The 19,969-nt window shown below is 42.4% G+C and overlaps 1 protein-coding gene across 4 annotated transcripts; it reads left to right on the top strand.

The window, feature by feature from the left end:
• Positions 1–205: 205 nt before the first annotated feature.
• On the top strand, positions 206–19,604 carry NDUFV3 (NADH:ubiquinone oxidoreductase subunit V3). 4 transcript variants are annotated; one of them, XR_005592921.1, is made up of 5 exons: positions 206–390; positions 7,089–7,182; positions 14,372–15,340; positions 15,895–15,967; positions 19,333–19,469. XR_005592921.1 is itself a non-coding variant. In XM_039520895.1 (4 exons), the coding sequence occupies exons 1-4, from the start codon at positions 343–345 to the stop codon at positions 19,497–19,499; spliced, it is 1,278 nt and encodes a 425-aa protein (XP_039376829.1). In that variant the 5' UTR covers positions 211–342; the 3' UTR covers positions 19,500–19,604. The 4 variants fall into 4 exon arrangements, 1 of the variants encoding a protein (XP_039376829.1); XR_005592923.1 differs by having other exon boundaries at positions 15,722–15,967; positions 19,333–19,404; XR_005592922.1 differs by having other exon boundaries at positions 15,719–15,967; positions 19,333–19,404.
• Positions 19,605–19,969: the final 365 nt, after the last annotated feature.

Below are 19,969 nucleotides of genomic sequence, written 5' to 3'. Positions count from 1 at the left end.
CGGGACGTGCTCTCGGGCAGGTCACCCTGACTTTACACTCTGGGCTTCAGCGTCCTCCGCTGTGAGAGGGGGGCCGGTCCCCTCGCAGGGCGTGGGGGCTGCTCACGTGGGTGGGGCCGTCACGCCTGCGGCCAGCAGCGCCAGGGAGCGGAGGGAAGGGGCTGGCTCTGGGGGCGGTGGGCGGGGCAGACGGAACGCTGCCTGCCGGGGGAGGGAGGTGCTGCACCGAGGCCCCGCCCACGCCGCGGGGACACTCAGAACGAGGCCCCCGAGGGGTGGGACCGTTGCCGCTGGTGCCGTGTTTCCCCGAGGCGCTGGGGGGCCGGTTCGGGGGACACAGACATGGCCGCCTCCGCGCTGCTGGGCTGCGGCCGGGCCGTGACTCGCAAGGTGAGCGGCGTGGGGGAGGCGCAAGCACCTGTCCCCGCTTGGCCGGCTCGCGTTAGCGGGGCTTCCCGTTCTCATCACCCCAGGGCTGTGGCGCCTGCGCCAGAACTCAGCCACGCCCCCGCGCGCACTGTCTCAAGGGGCCACTGACTCCCTTGTAGGGGCGCAAGGAGAGTAGCAGTTGCGCATGCGTCCGGGCTCTGCCGCCACTCCACTCCCCCGGGGGCAGTTTTCCTGGCCGGGGTAAGCGGCGGGGTGGGGCTAGTGCGCATGCGTCATGTTGTCCGTGCTTCACCTGCCCACAGGGAGCCTCTACACAAGGGGGGGCGGCGACATAGGTGCTGCGCATGCGTCTTTGGGCGTGGGGTGGGTGCGGCTTGGCGGGGGCGGGGCTGTGCATGTGCTGGGAGGGCGCAGCCTTTTGCTCACCCCGAGGAGAGAGACTGAGGCTGCTGCTGCCCCTGTGCTGGGCAGGCGGGGCAGTGAGGCCTCGCCGCTCTGGAGCCTGGGGTGGCCAACTCCCCCCCCCCCCCCCCGCACAACGCAGAACACCCTGCCCCGCCCCCTCGCTCGCTCTGCCCAGCCTCGCTCGTTTTCACGGTGGGGGGTGAGGGCTCTGGGGTGGGGCTGGGGATGAGAGGTTTGGGGTGCAGGAGGGTGCTCTGGGCTGGGATCAAGGGGCTTGAAGGGCAGGAGGAGGGTCAAGGCTGGGACAGGGGGTTGGGGGGGCGTGGAAGGGGGTTGGGGTGCAGGCTCCAGGCAGTGCTTACCTCAGGCAGCTCCCGGAAGCAGGGTCTTGTCCCCCTTCTGGCTCCTACGCAGAGTTGCGGCCTGGCGGCTTTGTCTGCTGCCCCCACAACTCCCATTGGCTACGGTTCCCAGCCACTGAAAACCAGACACCTGGCAACCCTACGGGGAGACCTGCCCGCATGCAGCAGTGCTGTGGCTAGGAGCACAGAGCTGCGCTGGCCCTTTCTGGCCCCAGCCAAAGTGATGTGGCTCAGTGCCCTATTGTAGACAGGCTCCAGTGCAGAGGGAGGCCTATCTGGAGAATGTGTCACTGCAAATTTTCAGACCATTCCAGCTTGTTTGCCTGTCAGCATGCCTCAGTATCCAGGACTGCTATTGTCCCTCCTAGCAGAGCCCAAGCTTCGTGTCTGGTCATGCCCACACCACAGGAGAAAGGTGTGTCTGATACAGAGGTGGGCAAACTATGGCCCACGGGCCACTTCTGGCCTGTGGGGCCCTCTTGCCTGGCCCTTGAGCTCCCATCTGGGGGGAGCTAGACCCCGGCCTTTCCCATGCTGTTCCCCCTCCCCTGCCGCCTCAGCTCATTGCACAGGCGCAATGCTCTGGGCGGTGCAATGTCGTGGCTGGCTCCAGCTGGGTAGTATGGCTGCCTGTCCCAGTGCTCTGGGAGGCACGACTGTAGCGCTGCTAGCCACTGGTGCGCCAGGCAGTGCGGTAAGGGGGCAGGGAGCGGAGTAGGGGTTGGTTGGATAGAGGGCAGGGGAGTTTGAGGGGGTGGTCAGAGGTTGGGGCGGGGGGTTGAATGGGGGCAGGGATCCCGTGAGGACAGTCAGGAAGATGGGGGGGTGGATGGGGCGCTAGGGGGGCAGTCAGGGGCAGGGTGTCCAGTGGTGGTCAGGGGAGTGGATGAGGTAGGGGCCCCGGGCAGGGGGGGGCATCAGGGAACAGGCCGGGGTTGGAGGGGGCAGGAGTCCTGGGCAGGGAGTCCAGGAGCAAGAAGCAGGGGGAGGTCAGATAGGGGGCGGGGGCTGGGCCAGGCCTGGCTGTTTGAGGAGGCACAGCCTCCCCTAACCAGCCCTCCATACAGTTTCAGAAACCCGATGTGGTCCTCAGGCCAAAATGTTTGCCTGCCCCAGTCTAATGCTTGTTAGCCTTCCTCATGAAGATGAGGCTCAGGCAGACTGGGCTTCGTTTGATGCAATCTGTTAGAATGGTGCTTGAAAATTGTTTCAAGCATGGCTATAAGCAGGCTTGGAAGGATTAGATTTTTACCAATAAATGTCAATATCACTGTCCATACACAAACTGATGAAAAATATTCCATCAATAATAATAAAAAATTATAGATAGGGAAAGTAGGAAAAACGCTGCCTGAGAACTTATTACAGTAAAAAATCCAGTGGATTTAGACTTTTAAGTTATGCTTGTTACAAATGGACTAGTGAATGAATAATAACAACAGGTCTGAGTTGTTGATTTAAGGATATCGCTTCTTGGCTTTTTTTGGTTAAGATCAATTATAGTTCTTGACATGATATTGACAATTTGTGTTTTAATAGTTATAAAACTTTAAATTTTTAATCTCAATATCTACTGTTATTAAATAATTATTGTTTGACTCCACCCCAGTTTCCTGCAACTGAAAATTTAAACCAATTAATATAAAAATTAATAAAAATAAAAAATGCTTAAAATAAACATCAATATTATCTGTCAAAATTATTTTAAAAAAATAGAATTCCGCCAATCCTAGTTATAAGCGCTAGTATGCAAGGGCTTCTCTGCAACGAGTCTTAAATGTTTCTACACAATAATGCAAGAAACAGCTCGAGGTGAAAACAAATCTTATGCCAATTATAGTCAGTTTACTTTTTGAAGCATCAGGAAGAAAATCCTACACACACATACTGTATCTCATTTTACATTTGACTGTGTGTGTTTAAATTGATTTTTGTCTTTCTTTAACAGGTAGTGGCTACTGCCTGACACTGGGCTAGATACATACGTAGATAGTCCATGACCAGATCTCAAATTCTGTTCCATGTGCCTCAGAGATGGGCCTGGTCTACACTGTGTGTGTGTTTGGGGGGGGATCGATCTAAATTACGCAACTTCAGCTACATGAATAACGTAGCTGAAGTTGACATACTTAGATCTACTTACCGTGGTGTCTTCACAGCGGTAAGTCGATCGCTGACATTCTCTTGTCGACTCCGCGTGCACCTCTTGCCCTTCTGGAGTACCGGAGTCGATGGGAAAGCACTTGGCAGTTGATTTATCGCATCTAGATGCGATAAATCGACCCGCGCTGGATCGATCGCTGCCCGTCAATCCAGTGGGTAATGTAGACAAGCCCATAGAGTTGGCAAAAAAGTACTGTGTATCTTTAGGCTTGGAAGGATTAGATTTTTATCAGTAAATGTCAATTTCAGTGTACACACACAAACTGACAAAAATATTTCTATTGATTAAATGAAATGTACAGATAGGCAAAGTACGAAATTATTTAAGTAAGAATTTATTAGTTAATTTTAAGGATATACTTTGTCTATTTTGATGTGTGATGTTGACAATTAATGTTTTAACAGTTGTTATGCTTTAACTTTTTGAATCTCAACATCTACTGTCATTAAATAATTATTGTCCGACATCCCTCAGAATTTCCTGCTATTGTGAAAATTTAAATAGATAAAAATGTTTAAAAATAAACATTACTATTATCTTCCAAAATTATTATTTTTTAAATTGATTTCTGCCAAACTATGTATCTTTTTCTACCAAAACAGGATTGTTCACTATTGCATACTTTGAGTGTAGCCCACAGTGTCAACAAATATTTGAGCTTTACTTGCTGTTTACTTTTTCTGTGTTTTTCCTTTTAGTGCAACATAATATAAACTAGGACACAATATGGCAGAATGTAAAACATGATCCAATACGGCCAAAAATGTCATTCTGGAAGGAAACAGTATAAACAACAAATAATTGCTCTACAGAATAACACTATAATGCTTGAATGCACACTGGGCAGCATTACCTTGACTCTTCTGGAAAAATGGTTAATTGGTTGCAGGGCAGGGGAAGCCCTTGAAACCTTTCCAGCAGAGATGGTTCAGTTTTGTCTAAAATAGAAAAAATGAGTACCTGTATTACAGCAGCTGTGTGAAACAGCTTCAGCTTTGGCCTTGAGGGGCATTTTTATCACTGTATCATGAAATTTGGGTCTAAGCATTTTGTTATCTGGCTGCTGCAGTATGAGTACTATTATTTTTTCCTAATATAGCTACTCTCCAGAAGTATAAGTGCAAAAGGTTGTTTTGTGAAATTTCTTCTTGAACAGAAAAGGAGTAAAACTCAAAGGTATTTTCTTTGACTCAAAATTTGGATAATACCAATAATGTTAGTTTTGGAAGCGCATTTTGGACCTTTCTGTGCTACATAAATAACCGAGTCAGAGGCTCTGGTAACAAAATAGTTGTCCCCTGACCTGGTTTTACAGTACAGTTTAAAATTTGCAGAGTGAGCTATGGGAAGCCATGAACATGTGAAATTTTTAAACTTGTAAGTGCTCTATAGCTGTTTTCTTTTAAATGAACATGAACTTTGCTACTGTGTAAGTTAAGGAACGCTACCAGGTTTTTTGTATCAGAGGGGTAGCCGTGTGAGTCTGGATCTGTAAAAGCAGCAAAGAGTCCTGTGGCACCTTATAGACCAACAGACGTATTGGAGCATGAGCTTTCGTGGGTGAATACGTGCATCCGACGAAGTGGGTATTCACCCACGAAAGCTCATGCTTCAATACGTCTGTTAGTCTATAAGGTGCCACAGGACTCTTTGCTGCTTTTACCAGGTTTTTTAAATTTCTAGTCTTCGGCCCCCCCCCCAGCCCCCCTAAAATTCCTGAACATTTTAAAAGCAAGGAAATAAATAGTGAAGGGTAGGTAAACAAATACTTAAATGTATTCACAGTTCATAGACTCTTACAGATGCATGTGTAAAATCACATTGCCCTCACTCAGAACAGTCCTAACTGCCTGCATCCAGCTTTGATATACATATTTCATAACCACATCTTTTGAGAAATTTTTGCAATAGTTGTCTGCAAATGAAAATGTGATACATTTTATAGACGCATTGGAAACACTCTTCTATTCTGGCCATAGTAGTCGGGGTTGATGATTGAGGTGTTTGTGTAGAATTGATTGGATGTAGGTAAATATGTGGTCTGTATATGAGTGGTAGGTGTTGGTCTCCAGTTCAAAATGGGGAAGGTGTAATGGTTTTTCTAATCCATATAAGAAGCATGGATAAATTAGATTGGATTTGCCTGTCCAATCTTTTTACCCTCCCCCCCCCCTTTCAAATTCCATCTAATAATATTCCATAAGGTGTTTCTGGAATGTGTATTGAGAATAGACAATAAAATGTGGTTGTGATGGAGGATTGTTGTCTGGCATGTATACGAGAGAGTAAAAAGCACAATTTTGGAGTATCAGGCTAATAATGTTGAGGGGACTGAAGGGAACTCCAGACCATACGAAGCAGGAGAGTCATGACTTAATAGAGTTTGTAGCCTGCACTGGAACTGCATAAGGGGGAGCTGGTAGAAACCCCTATATTTAGGTTGCCGAAGGGTGACAAGATTACATGAACAAAATATTGGGACACATTGGGGAGGGGCAGGTCTGGAGCACTGCCGAAGCGCCCCCCCTCTCCCCCCCTCCCAAAAAAGCCCCGAGCCAGAATATAGGGACAAATGGTATCCCGACCATACATCCGTCGGGATGTAGGACAAACAACTGAATATTGGAATGGGTCCCGATTTTATCTGGACGTCTGGTCACCCTAGGTTGCCTAATGTTTCCGTTATAGAGAATGTAATGGATCCTTTTTCCAGCTTACCAGAAATCCTGACCATTACAAAGAACCTGGCCTGAGTACTGAACAAGTAGCAGATACTCTGCTGCCAGAGCAGCTGTTACGAGAGTAGCCAGGGCAGTGGAGAGAGGCTGGAGCTGGGTTCCCTCCATAAATTCTCTCCAGACCCAGCTTGTGGTTCCAGTGTCTCATGCCACATACCCTCCTAGGGGGCACCTTTGTTGTAGAAGCCCTTCCAACTTCCAGGTAGGAAAAAGAGAGCAAGATTGGGCTCCATCCAAATCATGACCTGTGAAGAAAGCATGTCTCTCTCACCAACAGAAGTTGGACCAATAAAAGATATTACCTCACCTACCTTGTCTCTCTAAAATCCTGGAACCAACACTGCTTCAACAACACTGCATACAGGTTTATGGTTGTTCATGCAACCTTAACTTGGCTTCCTTGTGCATATGCATTAGGATCTTGCAGTTACATGTTAGCATACTGTCTTTTTCACAGGCTCCTCTTCAGTGCACAGCTTGGATGTGCAAGGAGGACAGATAATGGTAAATCTAGCAGTTCCCGAAGTGTGAGTGCTTGGCTTTTGCAACCTAACTAATGTTCTTTTAACATTTTTGTATTTGATGTAATGTAGAGTGAGTGGATGTCATGAGGGTTTCTGGTCTATAAAATCATACTGTAAGAGATTCTATGAGCTGAGTGTGTTTAACTATCTAGCTTTACCTGTTTCCTTCCATACTTTTAAATGTTTGCTTAGTTTAACTGTATTATTCCTTAGTATAAGTGGTATACACAGATAGCATCAGTATTTTATCTGTATAATTTAGGAACAGGAATTTCTGATTATAGTCTCTGCTGTTTCACAGAAAGCAAATCTGTGAGAGGAATCCCAATGAGATAACCATTCCACCATCACCTTTGTACTGCATCCAGGGAATTCACGTCAGTCATCCCTCTTTGCACCTTACGCAAAACGGTAGTTAACAGTAAATCAGAAGAACACTGCAGATGAAAAATCAAAGTTTTATCTAATCAAACAAATCTTTTTTTTATTTATTTTAATTTTGCAGACTTTACAACTAGAAGCATGGGGACTCCGAAGCGCCTCTCCATCTCTTTCTCTCTGCACCAAATCAGAGGGCTCTAAAAAAAGTCAAGAAAAGAGTAAGATGTTTATTTTTCTTAAATTGATGGTTGTGTGCATTTGTCATGTATATGAGCACATTAAAATAGGTGCACAGCTAATAGAAACTTCATTTTTCATTTAGTATTTAACAAGAAGCAATTTGAATGGCTTTTAGTCTGTAGAATGTCCAGATTACAAATTTTGATTTATTCTTCTATGTCATGTAACTATTTATACATCTTAAGGGGGAGGGGCAATTTTATCAATTTTTGATTTTCATTTTAAACATAATCCATATCAAAGGACTCCCACCCTTTGGACACCTGTGACATACATTTAATACTCCTGGGGGAATTCTACGCCACTGTGCAATGCAGAATTTTGCTGAAATTAACATGTGCACAGAATTTCCTTTTCCCCACAGAAATGGGCTGCAGTGCTGCTAGCCGCCACTAGGGACTGCTGGACCCAGCAGAACGCAGCCTGCACATAGAAGACATCGCTGGGGGGAGGGAGAGGGAGCTAGAGCTGTGGTTCTCAAACTTTTGTATTGACGACCCCTTTCACACAGCAAGCCTCTGAGTGCAACCCCTCCCCCAATAAACTAAAAACACTTTTTAATATATTTAACACCATTATAAGTGCTGGAGGCAAAGCGGGGTTTGGGGTAGAGGCTGACAGCTCACGATCCCACCATGTAATAACCTAACAACCCCCTGAGGGGTCCTGACCCACAGTTTGAGAACTCCTGAGCTAGAGGGTTCCTGACAGCTGCAGTTCCCAGCATGCCCTGAGGGAAGGAGAGCGTGGCGCAGAGGAAACTCTATGCAAGCCTGGAACTGAGTATCAGGCTTTCTCTCTCTCGGGGGAAGGGGTGACTGGGCTGGGCTCTGAGGGGAGGGGGTGCAGGTGTCTGAGCTGGGGGGGCCCGCGGCTGGGCTCTCGGGGGGAGGTGGTTTGGGTGTATTGGCTGGCAGGCCCTGCGGCTGGGCTTGGGTTGGGGGGAAGGGTTTGTGGGTATCTAGCCCCCTGGCTGGGCTTGGAGAGGCAGCGAAGAGGGCAGAAAAACAGGAACTGGGTTGTCATAGAGGTTTCTTTAACTCTCTACTCCTGGGGGAATTTTTGTGTGTGTCTGTATTGTTACAGACATACTTGCAGACAGGTATTTTGAAATAAATTACCAAAATAATTGAAACTGGCGCAATTATGGAGTGCTATTTTGACAAATAACATTTGCAGAATTTTAAAATATTGTGCACTGAATTTTTATTTTTTTTGGCACAGAATGAACCTAGAAGTAATTAAAAGATATATATACACTATAGGACCATATGAAACAGACTGTCCAAAACAACAGCTTCTCACCACACTTCATCTTATTGTGAATCAGCAAACCAATAAAGCTTAAACCCCTCACCACATGGAAATTCCACCCTCAACTGCCTCCACCTGCACTAGTGCTCATCAAACAGATGGGCTTTGCCACACGCCCATGTTAGCAAAGGACTAGTAGCAACTGGTTTGTATCAGGCAAAATGTAGACCTTTTTCTTTCTGAAGCCTCCCCCCCCCCCCCCGACATGTTATAAAAACTCCCTGGCCCACCTGTTTCACAACATCTAGTTTTCTGCATATAAACAGCAGGGCTGGCATTAAGGGGTAGCAAGCAGGACAATTGCCTGGGGCCTCAAACCACAGGGCCACCATGAAGCTAAGTTTCTAAGGCAGCTTCTTCAGCTCCAGGTGGCAGGGCTCTGGGCTTCAGCCCCAGGCTGTGGGGCTTTGGCTTTCTGTCCTGGGCCTCAGCGAGTCTAACGCTGGTCCTGTTTGGTGGCCCCTCTGAATCCTGCTCGTGGCCCCCCCAAGGGGCCCTGGACCCCCTGGTTAAGAACCACTGTTTTAAGCCAAACATTTCTTTCCTGCCCACCCCAGTGCAGCGAATACACCTCAAATCTTACCTGCAACAGCTAAGCTATTGGATTTTTTTGGCCTCAGTTTAGCAGACTGCTGGGATCCCAGTATGAAGTGGCTTTGGCATGTGGACAAAAAGTGACTGCAATGAGTCTTCAAAATTCACTTTTCACCTGTAACTAGAGATGGGTATAAACTGTAAAACTTGGATCTGGACTTCAAACATTCCCCTCAGAGCCTGGGACATTGGCCTCTGGTGGGTTGGGGGTGTGGCCCATTATAAAGAAAGGTACTATTTGCAAGATAATGTTGGTATTGCACTAGCACCTAGGGGCCCCAGTTATGGATCAGGGCCCATTGTGCTGGATGCTGTACAAACATGGAACAAAAAGCAGTCCTTCCCCTGAGGAGCTTGCAAACTAAGTAGAATACAGATCTGGGTTGGAACTTCGAAACACTCAGAAAGCTCAGGGGTATTCGGATCATCTCTGCCTGTGACCTAAGTCAGAATCTGGATGGAAATTTCAAAAGGCGAGAACAGGATAGATTGATTTTAAATCATGGACTTTAATCATGATTCAAATCCGTGACCAGAAAATCTTGATTTAAATAATGGATTTTAATCTCGTTTTGCATTTATACTTTTTCAGTTATTTTCCTAAAGAAAGTGATTCTCATTGGTTGTTAATGATTAAAACATGTTAATTTGCATTTAAATTTGGTGCTTTTTGCAAACAAGGAGGATACACTATTTCTATACATGTTTGTTTAATCAATTATGTAGTTTAATTTATTTATATTTGGATTATTAATCTTTTACCTTATGTTAGAAAAAGGTTAATGATGCATTTCTTCTTAGATTATGATTTGTATCAGCCTTTATTTGGATGGAAATTAAAATTCAATTAAATGCACAGAAACCTTTTAAAATAGTTATTAGTTAAATAAAACTACCTTTTATGTGCTATATATGTAAGAAAAAAAATTTATCAAAACATGTTTTGCATATAAAACGAACTTCCTTATTAAACAAAGAAAGCATTATTTGTAGTTAGTGTATTCAACTGATTGTTTCTAGGTTACCAGCCCTTCAAGATTTTAGAACTAGTAGGTCTCATCCCCTCACATCTTGTTTTAGGATTGGAAGAGGAAAACAAGCCTTCCTGTTTTACTGAATACAGAAATTGATTTCTTAACTTTGAATGAACTAATCATTGAACTGAACTAGTTGAATAAACTGAAACAGTTCTCTATGCACTTGAAGAAGAGGCTACTGCTGTCAAAAGCAGGTTTAGCACTTCAAACTCTCGTTCCAATTGCTTAGCCAGTAACTTCCACGAATTCAGTGATTTGACTTTCTTTAAAACTTGGCAGCAAATGTACTGCTTAGTATTATTTAAATGATTTTATAGATCATTTTATAGATTCTAAAAAGTTTAGATTTTAATATAGGTTGTCACAATTTCAAATTTAATTTTAAATAGCTTTTTAAAATAAACCTGTATTTAATTTAAATTTTAAAAATCAACCGATTATTATCCACCCTGAGATAGAGACTTTATAAAATGCTGTAATATCTAGATCCTGTCATTTTTTTTATCACTTAAAGTGAGTAAAAGTTGAGCAACAATTTCAGCTATCTGTTTGTAAATAGAAATTGACCAGAGTAAAGATCAAGGCCCTAATACTACAAAAATAATTCAGAATTGTGGACTCTTATTCCTGAGCATAGTCCCATGGACTTCAAGAGCATGTGCTTGTGGATCCCTTCAGAGAGTTGGGGCCAATGACTTGTATTTTTAATGTTTTCATAAAAAATGGAAACAGTTGCTTAAATGCCCTCAATCTTAGTTTAGCATTATTTTATGAAAATACTGAATGGCATTTTCTGAAGAAGTGGAAAATGGTAGTATCTGATCCATAACAATCATGTTGGTTGCTTGTAATTTAAGCTTTTTACATGCACATGTACATCAGACCCAAACTTTCCATTTTTCAGTATTTTTTAGGAAGCTAGGACTGAGCATATCTTGTTAGAAAATAACATATAGTTAGAACCCTATTTTTATTTGTTCAGATGTGACATTGCATCTCTAAGTTATTTTCTAGGCATATGCAAAATTTAAATAACTTAATAATCAAACATGTCAAAGACAGATTAAAAAGAACTTGCTTGAAAAGATTTCTCCCAAACAAACTCTCTCAATTCCTAACTTTGATCTCTGAAAAAGCTTGGGAAATAAAAGCTTGGATATCTTACCTGAGGGCCTTTGCTGCCTTCCAGTCATTATTGATAATGCTCAGAGAACTGCAAACTTAAAATATTTTAAATCAATAGCTGCTGCCAGTTACTGTTTTTATAGTATCTTTGTTTTGAAGCATGGTTTTGCTAAAAATATACATAAAACAATAATTATTTATGGTACATTTAGGGTTGTCATCACTGTAGTATCATAGCATCAATTTCTGGAATCTCTAACTCTTGTAAGTCTCTGAATAGTGTAGAAAAAGACCAATTAGGACATCTTCCTTTGAGTACATGATTATTCCATCCAGTGTATTCTATTGGTAATAAAAATACATGGAACACAGCCTGATTTTTCAGATCCCAGCTTGAGGAGGCTGTGAAAATCTTCTTTGTCTTGATAAAAATGAACACATTTGTTGTAGAAATCACTGATGGGGAACAAAAATGACATTTCAATATTCTACTTTTCTGACAATGAACACATTTTAAACTGGTTCTGCTAGTCCTATTGGCTGCTGTTTTCTATCATTTAGGGCAGGGGTCAGCAACCTCTGGCCTGTGGGCCAGGCCAGTTTGTTTACCTGCTGCGTCAGCAGGTTTGGCTGATCATGGCTCCCACTGGCCGCGGTTTGCCATCCCAGGCCAACGGTGGTGGGAAGCGCCGCGAGCTGAGGGATGTGCTGGCCACGGCTTCCTGCTGCCCCCATTGGCCTGGGACGGCAATCCGTGGCCAGTGGGAGCCGTGATCAGCCAAACCTGCTGATGCAGCAGGTAAACAAACTGGCCCGGCCTGCCAGGGTGCTTACCCCGGCAAGCAGCATGCCAGAGGTTGCCAACCCCTGATATAGAGCCTCTGCTAATGATACCACTGTTATGTTTATCTTCTAAGTCACTCATGAGGATAATATGTCCATGCCAGCCACTGACAGGGATGTGTCATTGTTCCAACAGAACCAGTTCAGTTCAATATTAGTTAATAGAATATCAGGGTTGGAAGGGACCTCAGGAGGTCATTTAATCCAACCCCCTGTTCAAAGCAGGACCAATCTCTGCCCTAAATGGCCCCCTCAAGGATTGAACTCTCACCCTTGAATTTAGTAGGCCAATGCTCAAACCACTGAGCTATCCCTAGGTGAGTGCATCCTGTGCTACAAAGCTTGAAGCACCTTAATATTGCTAGTCAAAAAGCTTGTTAATATAGCCACTGACTTTGTGAAAATGCTCTTCTGCTGAGTGCCTAACTAAACTTCTATACCATTAATAATTTGATTGCATGGTTAATGATATATGCTGACAAATATATTTCATTCTTCACTGAATTTTAAATCATATTCTTTTTTTCCAGTCTTTAATGATGTCCAGTATTAATGCTCCATTTCAGTATTGCTGCTGCCTTCTTTTGTTCAGTTTCTAAAGACTTCCCAGCATGAACACAGCTCCAGCTTTTGCTCTGTTAATACTCCCTTCCCCCACCCCCAACTCTTGTGTTTACCTTGCCACTTCCTGTGTATTTAGTACAAGATCTTTTTATATTTGAATAAACTTTCTCAAATATCGGTGACAATGTCTGTAGACCATGGTGTCTGGGTTGATGACGCAGTATTTGATTTTGCTATGCCTTACATACATTTTGTGTCTCAGAAATTATTTTTAAGTAAATAATACCTATATAATAAATCAGTATTTAAACTACTGTATTTGAAATATAAATAAAATTACCATATTTCTCTTCATGAAATGTTTTTAATTTCACGCATCTGTGACTTTACTGATGTCTTAACTCGCATGTTGCTGAAGACTTAACTGTACTCGGAATCGCTTATTTCTCATACATCCCAATTGATCTCCATAACTGTAAAACTGGTGGAAAAAGTATGTGTAGAAATAATCAATACCCTGTGAACTATGTGGTACGTTAGATCCAAGTTACGCAGCATGGACTTCCAAGTTATGTGGCAGAGCTGCACTAAACTACCCACCAAAGTGGGAATCATGCAGCTATTTGTGGGAGAGTTTAGTAGTGCTGCATGGCAGCTGCCAGTTCTTCCTGAAGTTCTCCCTGTCCTCACAAGAATAGTCTGTCACTGGTCTTCCACTCCTCTAGCAGGCCACACAATCTGCCTTGAGTACCTAAGGCCCATGGGTGGGTAACAGTTTAGAAGTTACTGCTTTCTTTCCAGCATCCCCAATCTGGACAGTAAACTTTAGTGGCGGTATCCACCTCTACTCAGAGAAAGAATGGTGAGCTGGCAATTTCTCTTAGCTTGCTACTGTCCCCAGTATGGAATAATCAGAGAGCTGATGACAGAATCAGGAAATCCACTGAAATGTCCATGTGGAGAACTCCCAGCACAGAGAAACAGACAGAGAGGAAGAAGGCAGGAAGGCAAAATAGTAAGTGGAAAAGCTCAAGAAGAGGAAGGGGCAGCATTTTGTGGTTTTATGTAACAATTCAGCAGGTAAATTATAGGGACATTTTTACAACCAGTTACTTTATACTGTATATTAGATCTTGAACAAGGGAAAGACATTTAGCCATCTAAGCAACATTCATGAGTTATCTCTGTTGCTTATGAAGATATCTATTCTGTTGTGATGATTATCAAAATGATCACTCAGTAATTATTGTTCTTTGTCTTAGGTTTATATATAATATTTATCACTGTAGTATCTGAGTACCTCACATGCAGTAATGAATTTCTTCTAACACCCTTGTGAAATAGGAAGATATTTTTGTCCCCTCTTTACTGATGGGGAACTGAGGCACAGAGAAAGAAAGTGACATTGCAGAGCTCTCACAAGAATTCAGACACAGCAAGGAACAAAAGCCAGTTCTAGCAGTAAAGAATGTCTGATGCTAAGTAGAGTTCTTATTTTTACCACTTCAAATATATGCACAATATAGAAAATTGTAGCAGTCTCTTCCAGGGTTGTGCAATTAATGAAATAATACTTTCAGATTTGATTTTTAGACCAGAGCAGTTCAGAAACTTAACGTTGGATGTTTAGGATCTCCAAATTAACAGGAGTGTCAGAAATGATAATAATCCTCTTTATGCCATTTCCTAGATGTGGTGGCACCTCAGGAGAGCACCAAACTGCTGGCCACCAAAACAACAGTTGAATTCCCTAAAAAGTTGTTTCCTAGTTCTCATCCACCATCTGCAAATAAAGTTGAGACCAAGATCATAACTAGTACTAGCAATGATGAAGCTTTAAAGCTTACGGATGAAGAGGTGAGGAAATTCTTGTCAAGAAAAACTTTGGTAGCATTTCCTGAGCGAGTAACACTTTCCTCACTTGAGGGAAAGGCTTCTATCACAAGAAGAGGAGGCTTGAGCAAGAAGTTGGCTGAGGAAGAGTCTTCATCCAGCTCTGAATCAGATTCTAGCTCTGATTCTGATGAAGAAGATAGTGCCTCAGAAATTTCCACTAAAACCAGAGTAGAGTTTCCAAGACGAGATCCCTTATTTTTTGAGAACAGAACAGTGAAGGTAATGACATTGGCAGAAGAGAGCTTGTCCGAGAAAGGAGATGAAGAATATATACCTAAGAAGAAGCCCAGACCAGAATTTGAAGTGCCTCACATCAAGCAGATGGAGTCTGGTAAAACAGCAACAGCCAACAGTAAAATATTAAAGTCAGAAACAAGAGAACCTTCCGTGAAACAAAGCCCAAAAGGGACAGATTTGCAGAAGTCAGTCTTAAAAACACAGGCTAAAGAAAGCCAAAAGCCAACAGCCGTCAGACTTAAGGAATCTAGGCACTTGGCAGAGCCTCCCATTGGAGCCCCACCAGCAGCAGCACAGCTAAAAGTTCCACCAGGGCCTCAGCAAGAAGTGGAACAAAAGCTGACTTTATTGAAATGGGAAGAAACCAAGACAAGGGAGGTACAGGAGACTGAGATAAAAGAAAAAGCTTCTCCTAAACTGCAAGAGGAGTTTTTGAAGGAAACACCCTTCATGGTAAACACTACAACAGAGGAGGAGATCATTCAAGAAGCTGGAGCTCAGACTGAAGAGCAAGGCACTACACAGGGTACAGCTTTAAATTGTTTGAACTATATTGGTTCTTCTGGGGCTGGGGCTTGAAATAACATTTTTAATTATATCTATATCATCAACTCTTTGATCTGGAGTCTCCATATTCTGTTATAAAGCTAGCTGATATAGCACATTGTGGAGGAAATAGTCACACTTTGGTGATAAATTCTTGCTATCATATGTACTTATGTTGAAAAACTTTCTCTCTTTTTAATGTGCAGCTTCTAGTTATGATGGTGGAAGGAAACATATTTTTTTCTTAAATCAACATTATACTTGTTAACAGATAAGATAACCAAGCTTGTTCCCGTTTCGAGGGACTGTTTTAGTCATAGTCTGTTGTAATAAAATCAGGATTTTGTTGCACTTTCAGTAGAACCACATTGAAGACAGCCAGCGACATGTGCCCAACCTCTGGATTCTCTCCTTTTTCTTCCTGTATAACTGCTGCATACAAACCCAGTAGCTGCCTTTCTGCTGAGCTGAATGTGCCACCATCCCATTTGCTCAAATGCTGCCACTGTCTCCCTCAATTTTGCCATACCACAGATTGCAACAGATTTGGATAGCACAGGAAGATCACAGGAGCAGGAGTTAGCTGTGAGACAGGCAGACTTGTAAGGTGAGCAATATGTCAGGCCAGCAAAGGACCCAACGAAATCAATAAGATAGCCTGGGGAGCAAGAGGCATTGATGTCTTTCTCTGTCACACATCATGCCTTCCCCAAATCATCTCCCAGCCATATATCTGTATCCCGCCTAACCTTCCTGGTTATAACTGGTCTCCTTAAACAATTCAGTTTCCCACCCACAAGTTGCATGAATCCCACACCCTCAGCCCCATTGCCAGATACTTCCTGTGTTCCCCATAGTCCAATAAAAGGAAAAATTTCTCCATCCCAACTTGTTCAACACCTTCTGTGGTGCATCCTTCTCTTCCTCCAGCCCATCAGAATGCTAGGTGTCCTGTTTTTGACATTCAAAAATCTGGCTACCATTTTGCTAGCACACTTAATATAAAGAACCTGCCTACTTGCAAGGATGAAAGCACAAATAAGGCCTATTTGCAAGATCAGAATTATTTGCAAGAGGCTTAGCTGACAAGTAATGCTTTTTGCATGTCAATTTTCAGGAGACAGTGCTGGGCAAAAGGGGTGCAGGTTTTATTTAAAGGAAAAGTCAACCATTAATTTGACCTACCTTCAGAGTTAGAATCCAAGGATATTTCCTTAATATTTTTAAAATACAATCACTGTTATGATTAACCTTGCCAACTTTTTGCTCTTCTACACAGCCAATGGAAGGCACTTATGAAAGCCGAAAAACACCATTCCCTATGGTTGTCTATATTTGATGCTTCTCTTTCCCCACAATACTATCTTTAGAGAGCCAAGCCCTGTAGCTTCAGTCACTCCCTTCAGTAGTTAACACCTAGAAAGTAACTAGAAAATTAAAGGAATGGGTCTAGTTAACCTCTGGTGAGTTGGAGAAAGGCTTTATTCTAAAATGCACTGCTGCATCAAAGTGAAGTATGCACCATTTTCTTAACTAGTTCATATTTTAAACAGTGGCCTGGGTTCTGCTGTCACTCATTAGAGTAAATCTAGAGTAACTTCATTAAAGTAAATGGAGGCGCTACTTCTCAGTTACACCTATTTAAACCAGCAAAATCTGGTTTTCATTTAACAGTTTTTAAATTGTTGCTGGTCTTTTGCTGGTCTTTTTTTATAAACAGAAGAGCAATAGTTAACAACACTGGTCACAGATTTTGTGTAACCTACATTTCCTTCCTGTTTCTTCTTTCATTTATCTGCAAACACAGCAGTCAGACCAACTTGCAAGACATATTGTACATTTTTCCTACTTAGAAATCTGTACTTTAAATCTGCTTCATCCCATAAAGTGGAATAGGAATGCTAAACATCCATCAAAACAAATGTGCCATTAGCTGTTGGTAAGTAAAATTACCAGCAAAGTAACTTAGAAGTGTACCTCCGACTCACTTAACAAGAACATCATGTGAAAAGCTCATTCTGCTTGAGAGAGAGTGCATATGAAGATTGAAGTATGGGGGAAGAACTCGGGAATAAAGTCTTCTTTTGAGGAACCAAGTGCAGTGCATCATGGACAGGAAAAAGTGAGATTGTTCTTTCCTGAACATCTGTCTCTTGACTTAGAAGGACCCTGTCTTGCAGGTTGACTGTACTATTTTCTAAGCTTGCTTATTCTTTGAGCTCTTTCCAGCAAAGATTGCAACACCTAGTTCAAATATGTATGTAGTGGTTTCTGTTGTGATATGTGTCCTGCTAGGAACTGAATAGAAGGCACTAGATTGTTTACCTTCATAGTTCTACCTGCCATTTAAACAAAATTGTGATTTGTTACATTTGCAAGAGTCTCAGTTATAAAATGCAACAGATCCATGTGTTGAAACATATGGTATCACTGCACCAATATAGGAGGATTAAGGAGAAAACACAATGTTCTATTTCTTGCTTGTTTATTTTTCTGGGAGACTGTGGCATTACCAAAAAAAAAACAAATAACTGTAGAAGGTAAAGGTTTTGATATAAAATAAACAAATGCAAACCACTGCATACAAGTGGCACGAACTTTTATTGCTAGATTGCACTTAACTTTCTTTCTGACTGTCAACCCTTTTTATTTAAAAGTACAGGCTAGCATAGGAAATATTGTTTTGCTTTTCTTGCTCTGGAAAAAAATTTCTCACAATTTCCCTGTGCGGTAAAGTGAATTGAACAGTATCAAAGTTAGACTCAGGACTCACAGTTTGTCAGACCACTCTGTTTAATTAGCACAGCGCTCTGCTAATAACACCCAGATAATGTGAGCACCATGCAAGACACAAACTATCTTATTTATACAGATAAAAGGGTGAGAACTTAACAAGATAACAAAGGAAGCAGAATCAGATAAGTTTACCTGGGCTAGGCATGCATATCTTATTTCCTTACAAACTATTACCCATTTTCTGTTAATGTTTCGCCATTAGCACCATTGTTTATGCCTAATGTTTCTTTTTCTGGCACCTGTATTTCAACATTTCTTATTTCTGCTTAAAGGTACATACAACATTTCTTTAATCCATTCTTATTTTTACAATATAATTCATTCTACTTTCACAACAGTAATGTTGTTATAAAAGATCTTATTTAAACTAGTGTAATCTTTTCTAAAGTACAAAAATTAATGTCAGCTTTAGTATATGTGGTATCAGAAATTTAAGCTTTTTATTATTCATTCAGAATTATCTCTTTAGAAGAGAAAGCCAGTGTGAGGTTTTGAAAAGAATAAAGCGTATACAAGGAATTTCATAATGTGAGGGTGCGGGAATTGAAATATAAAGTCCTTGATATATTTTCTGATACAGCCACAATTGAAATAATTCGTGGAAGTCCTTTTTGTAACTAGGTTTTTATTAGAAAGATCATCAGCTTAATTTGTTTTAATGTCCTTATTTTGTGGTCTGACATGATAGATATAAATGTGTAATTAATGCTCTTTTGCATCTCTTGGCTTGCTAAGAGTGTCACCTAATGTTCTGGCTGTGGGGGGAACCATGTAATAAAGCTAAGTGACATTAAGTATATACTAGGCAACATTCAAGAGAGACAGACTCATATCCATCAATAGTAAATAATTTGTGTGTTGAAATAAAAGCACTGTTGCTAATTTTTTCCACTGTAAGGGAGTCATATATTTGGAATCCTGTGGTACGGTAGTTGATTCAAGTAATCTGTTGTTCTGCATTTTCATTTAAAGACGTGTGATGTGCTTCCTTGGTATCTTATAAGATACAAACAGAAGTTTAGCAACTTCAGCCTTACACTGTAGCTGCTGACTTTGTTTTTTTTTCCTTCTTAAATGAATGAGGAGTCTCCAACTGTATGGAACTGATGCAGTCAGAAAGAGTGTTATCTCTGTTCTGGCATCACTAGATTCACTAGTCTTATTTTTGTTCCACAGAGACCAAAACAGCTGCTGCATGTGCACAGGAGGAATTTGATAATTCTACCTACAAGAACCTCCAGCATCATGAGTATAACATGTATACCTTTGTGGATTTTGATGTGGAGCTCTCACAATTCAGACAGCCTCAGCCATCTTCTGGAAGGCTGTCACCAAGGCACTAAAAGAGCCAAGATGAAAACAAATGTTGAAGCCTATTTGAATGAATTGCTCTGACACTGCTGCACTGTCCATATTGTAAAAAATAAACTTGCAGTAATTTACGCTGATGGTTTTGATGAGGTCTTCTTGTCCATCAGAGTCACTATGTGTTAGAGTCCATTAGTGAGTTACAAATTAGTCACCCTGACTTCTTAATTAGCTTTTCTAGATCCTAGTGCATATTGACACAAGATGTAGTCTAAGCTAGGGGTGGCCAAACCGTGGCTCGCAAGCCACATACAGCTTTTTTACACTTTAAAGTGTGGCTCATGGAGGGCCCCACCCCCATTCTCTGCCTATCAGGCTGGGGGGAGGAGCTTGGGGTTTCTGCCCTGGGGTGGGGAGATGGGAGTAGCGGCTTCTGTCCTGCGGAGAGGGAGGTCTCGGGACTTCAGCCCTATGGGAGGCATCTGTTGGGGCTCAGGGCTTCAGC

The sequence above is a fragment of the Mauremys reevesii genome, linkage group 1 (assembly GCF_016161935.1).
Source record: "Mauremys reevesii isolate NIE-2019 linkage group 1, ASM1616193v1, whole genome shotgun sequence".
In the NCBI taxonomy this organism is placed as follows: domain Eukaryota; kingdom Metazoa; phylum Chordata; order Testudines; family Geoemydidae; genus Mauremys; species Mauremys reevesii.
This window is presented reverse-complemented; position numbering and strand designations above follow the sequence as displayed.

Coding starts and splice junctions, on each gene's coding strand:
- NDUFV3 (XM_039520895.1), top strand. CDS start 343: ATGGCCGCCTCCGCGCTGCTGGGCTGCGGCCGGGCCGTGACTCGCAAG. Junction 7,183..14,371: donor TAAAAAAAGTCAAGAAAAGA/GTAAGATGTTTA, acceptor GCCATTTCCTAG/ATGTGGTGGCACCTCAGGAG. Junction 15,341..19,332: donor AGAGCAAGGCACTACACAGG/GTACAGCTTTAA, acceptor TTTGTTCCACAG/AGACCAAAACAGCTGCTGCA.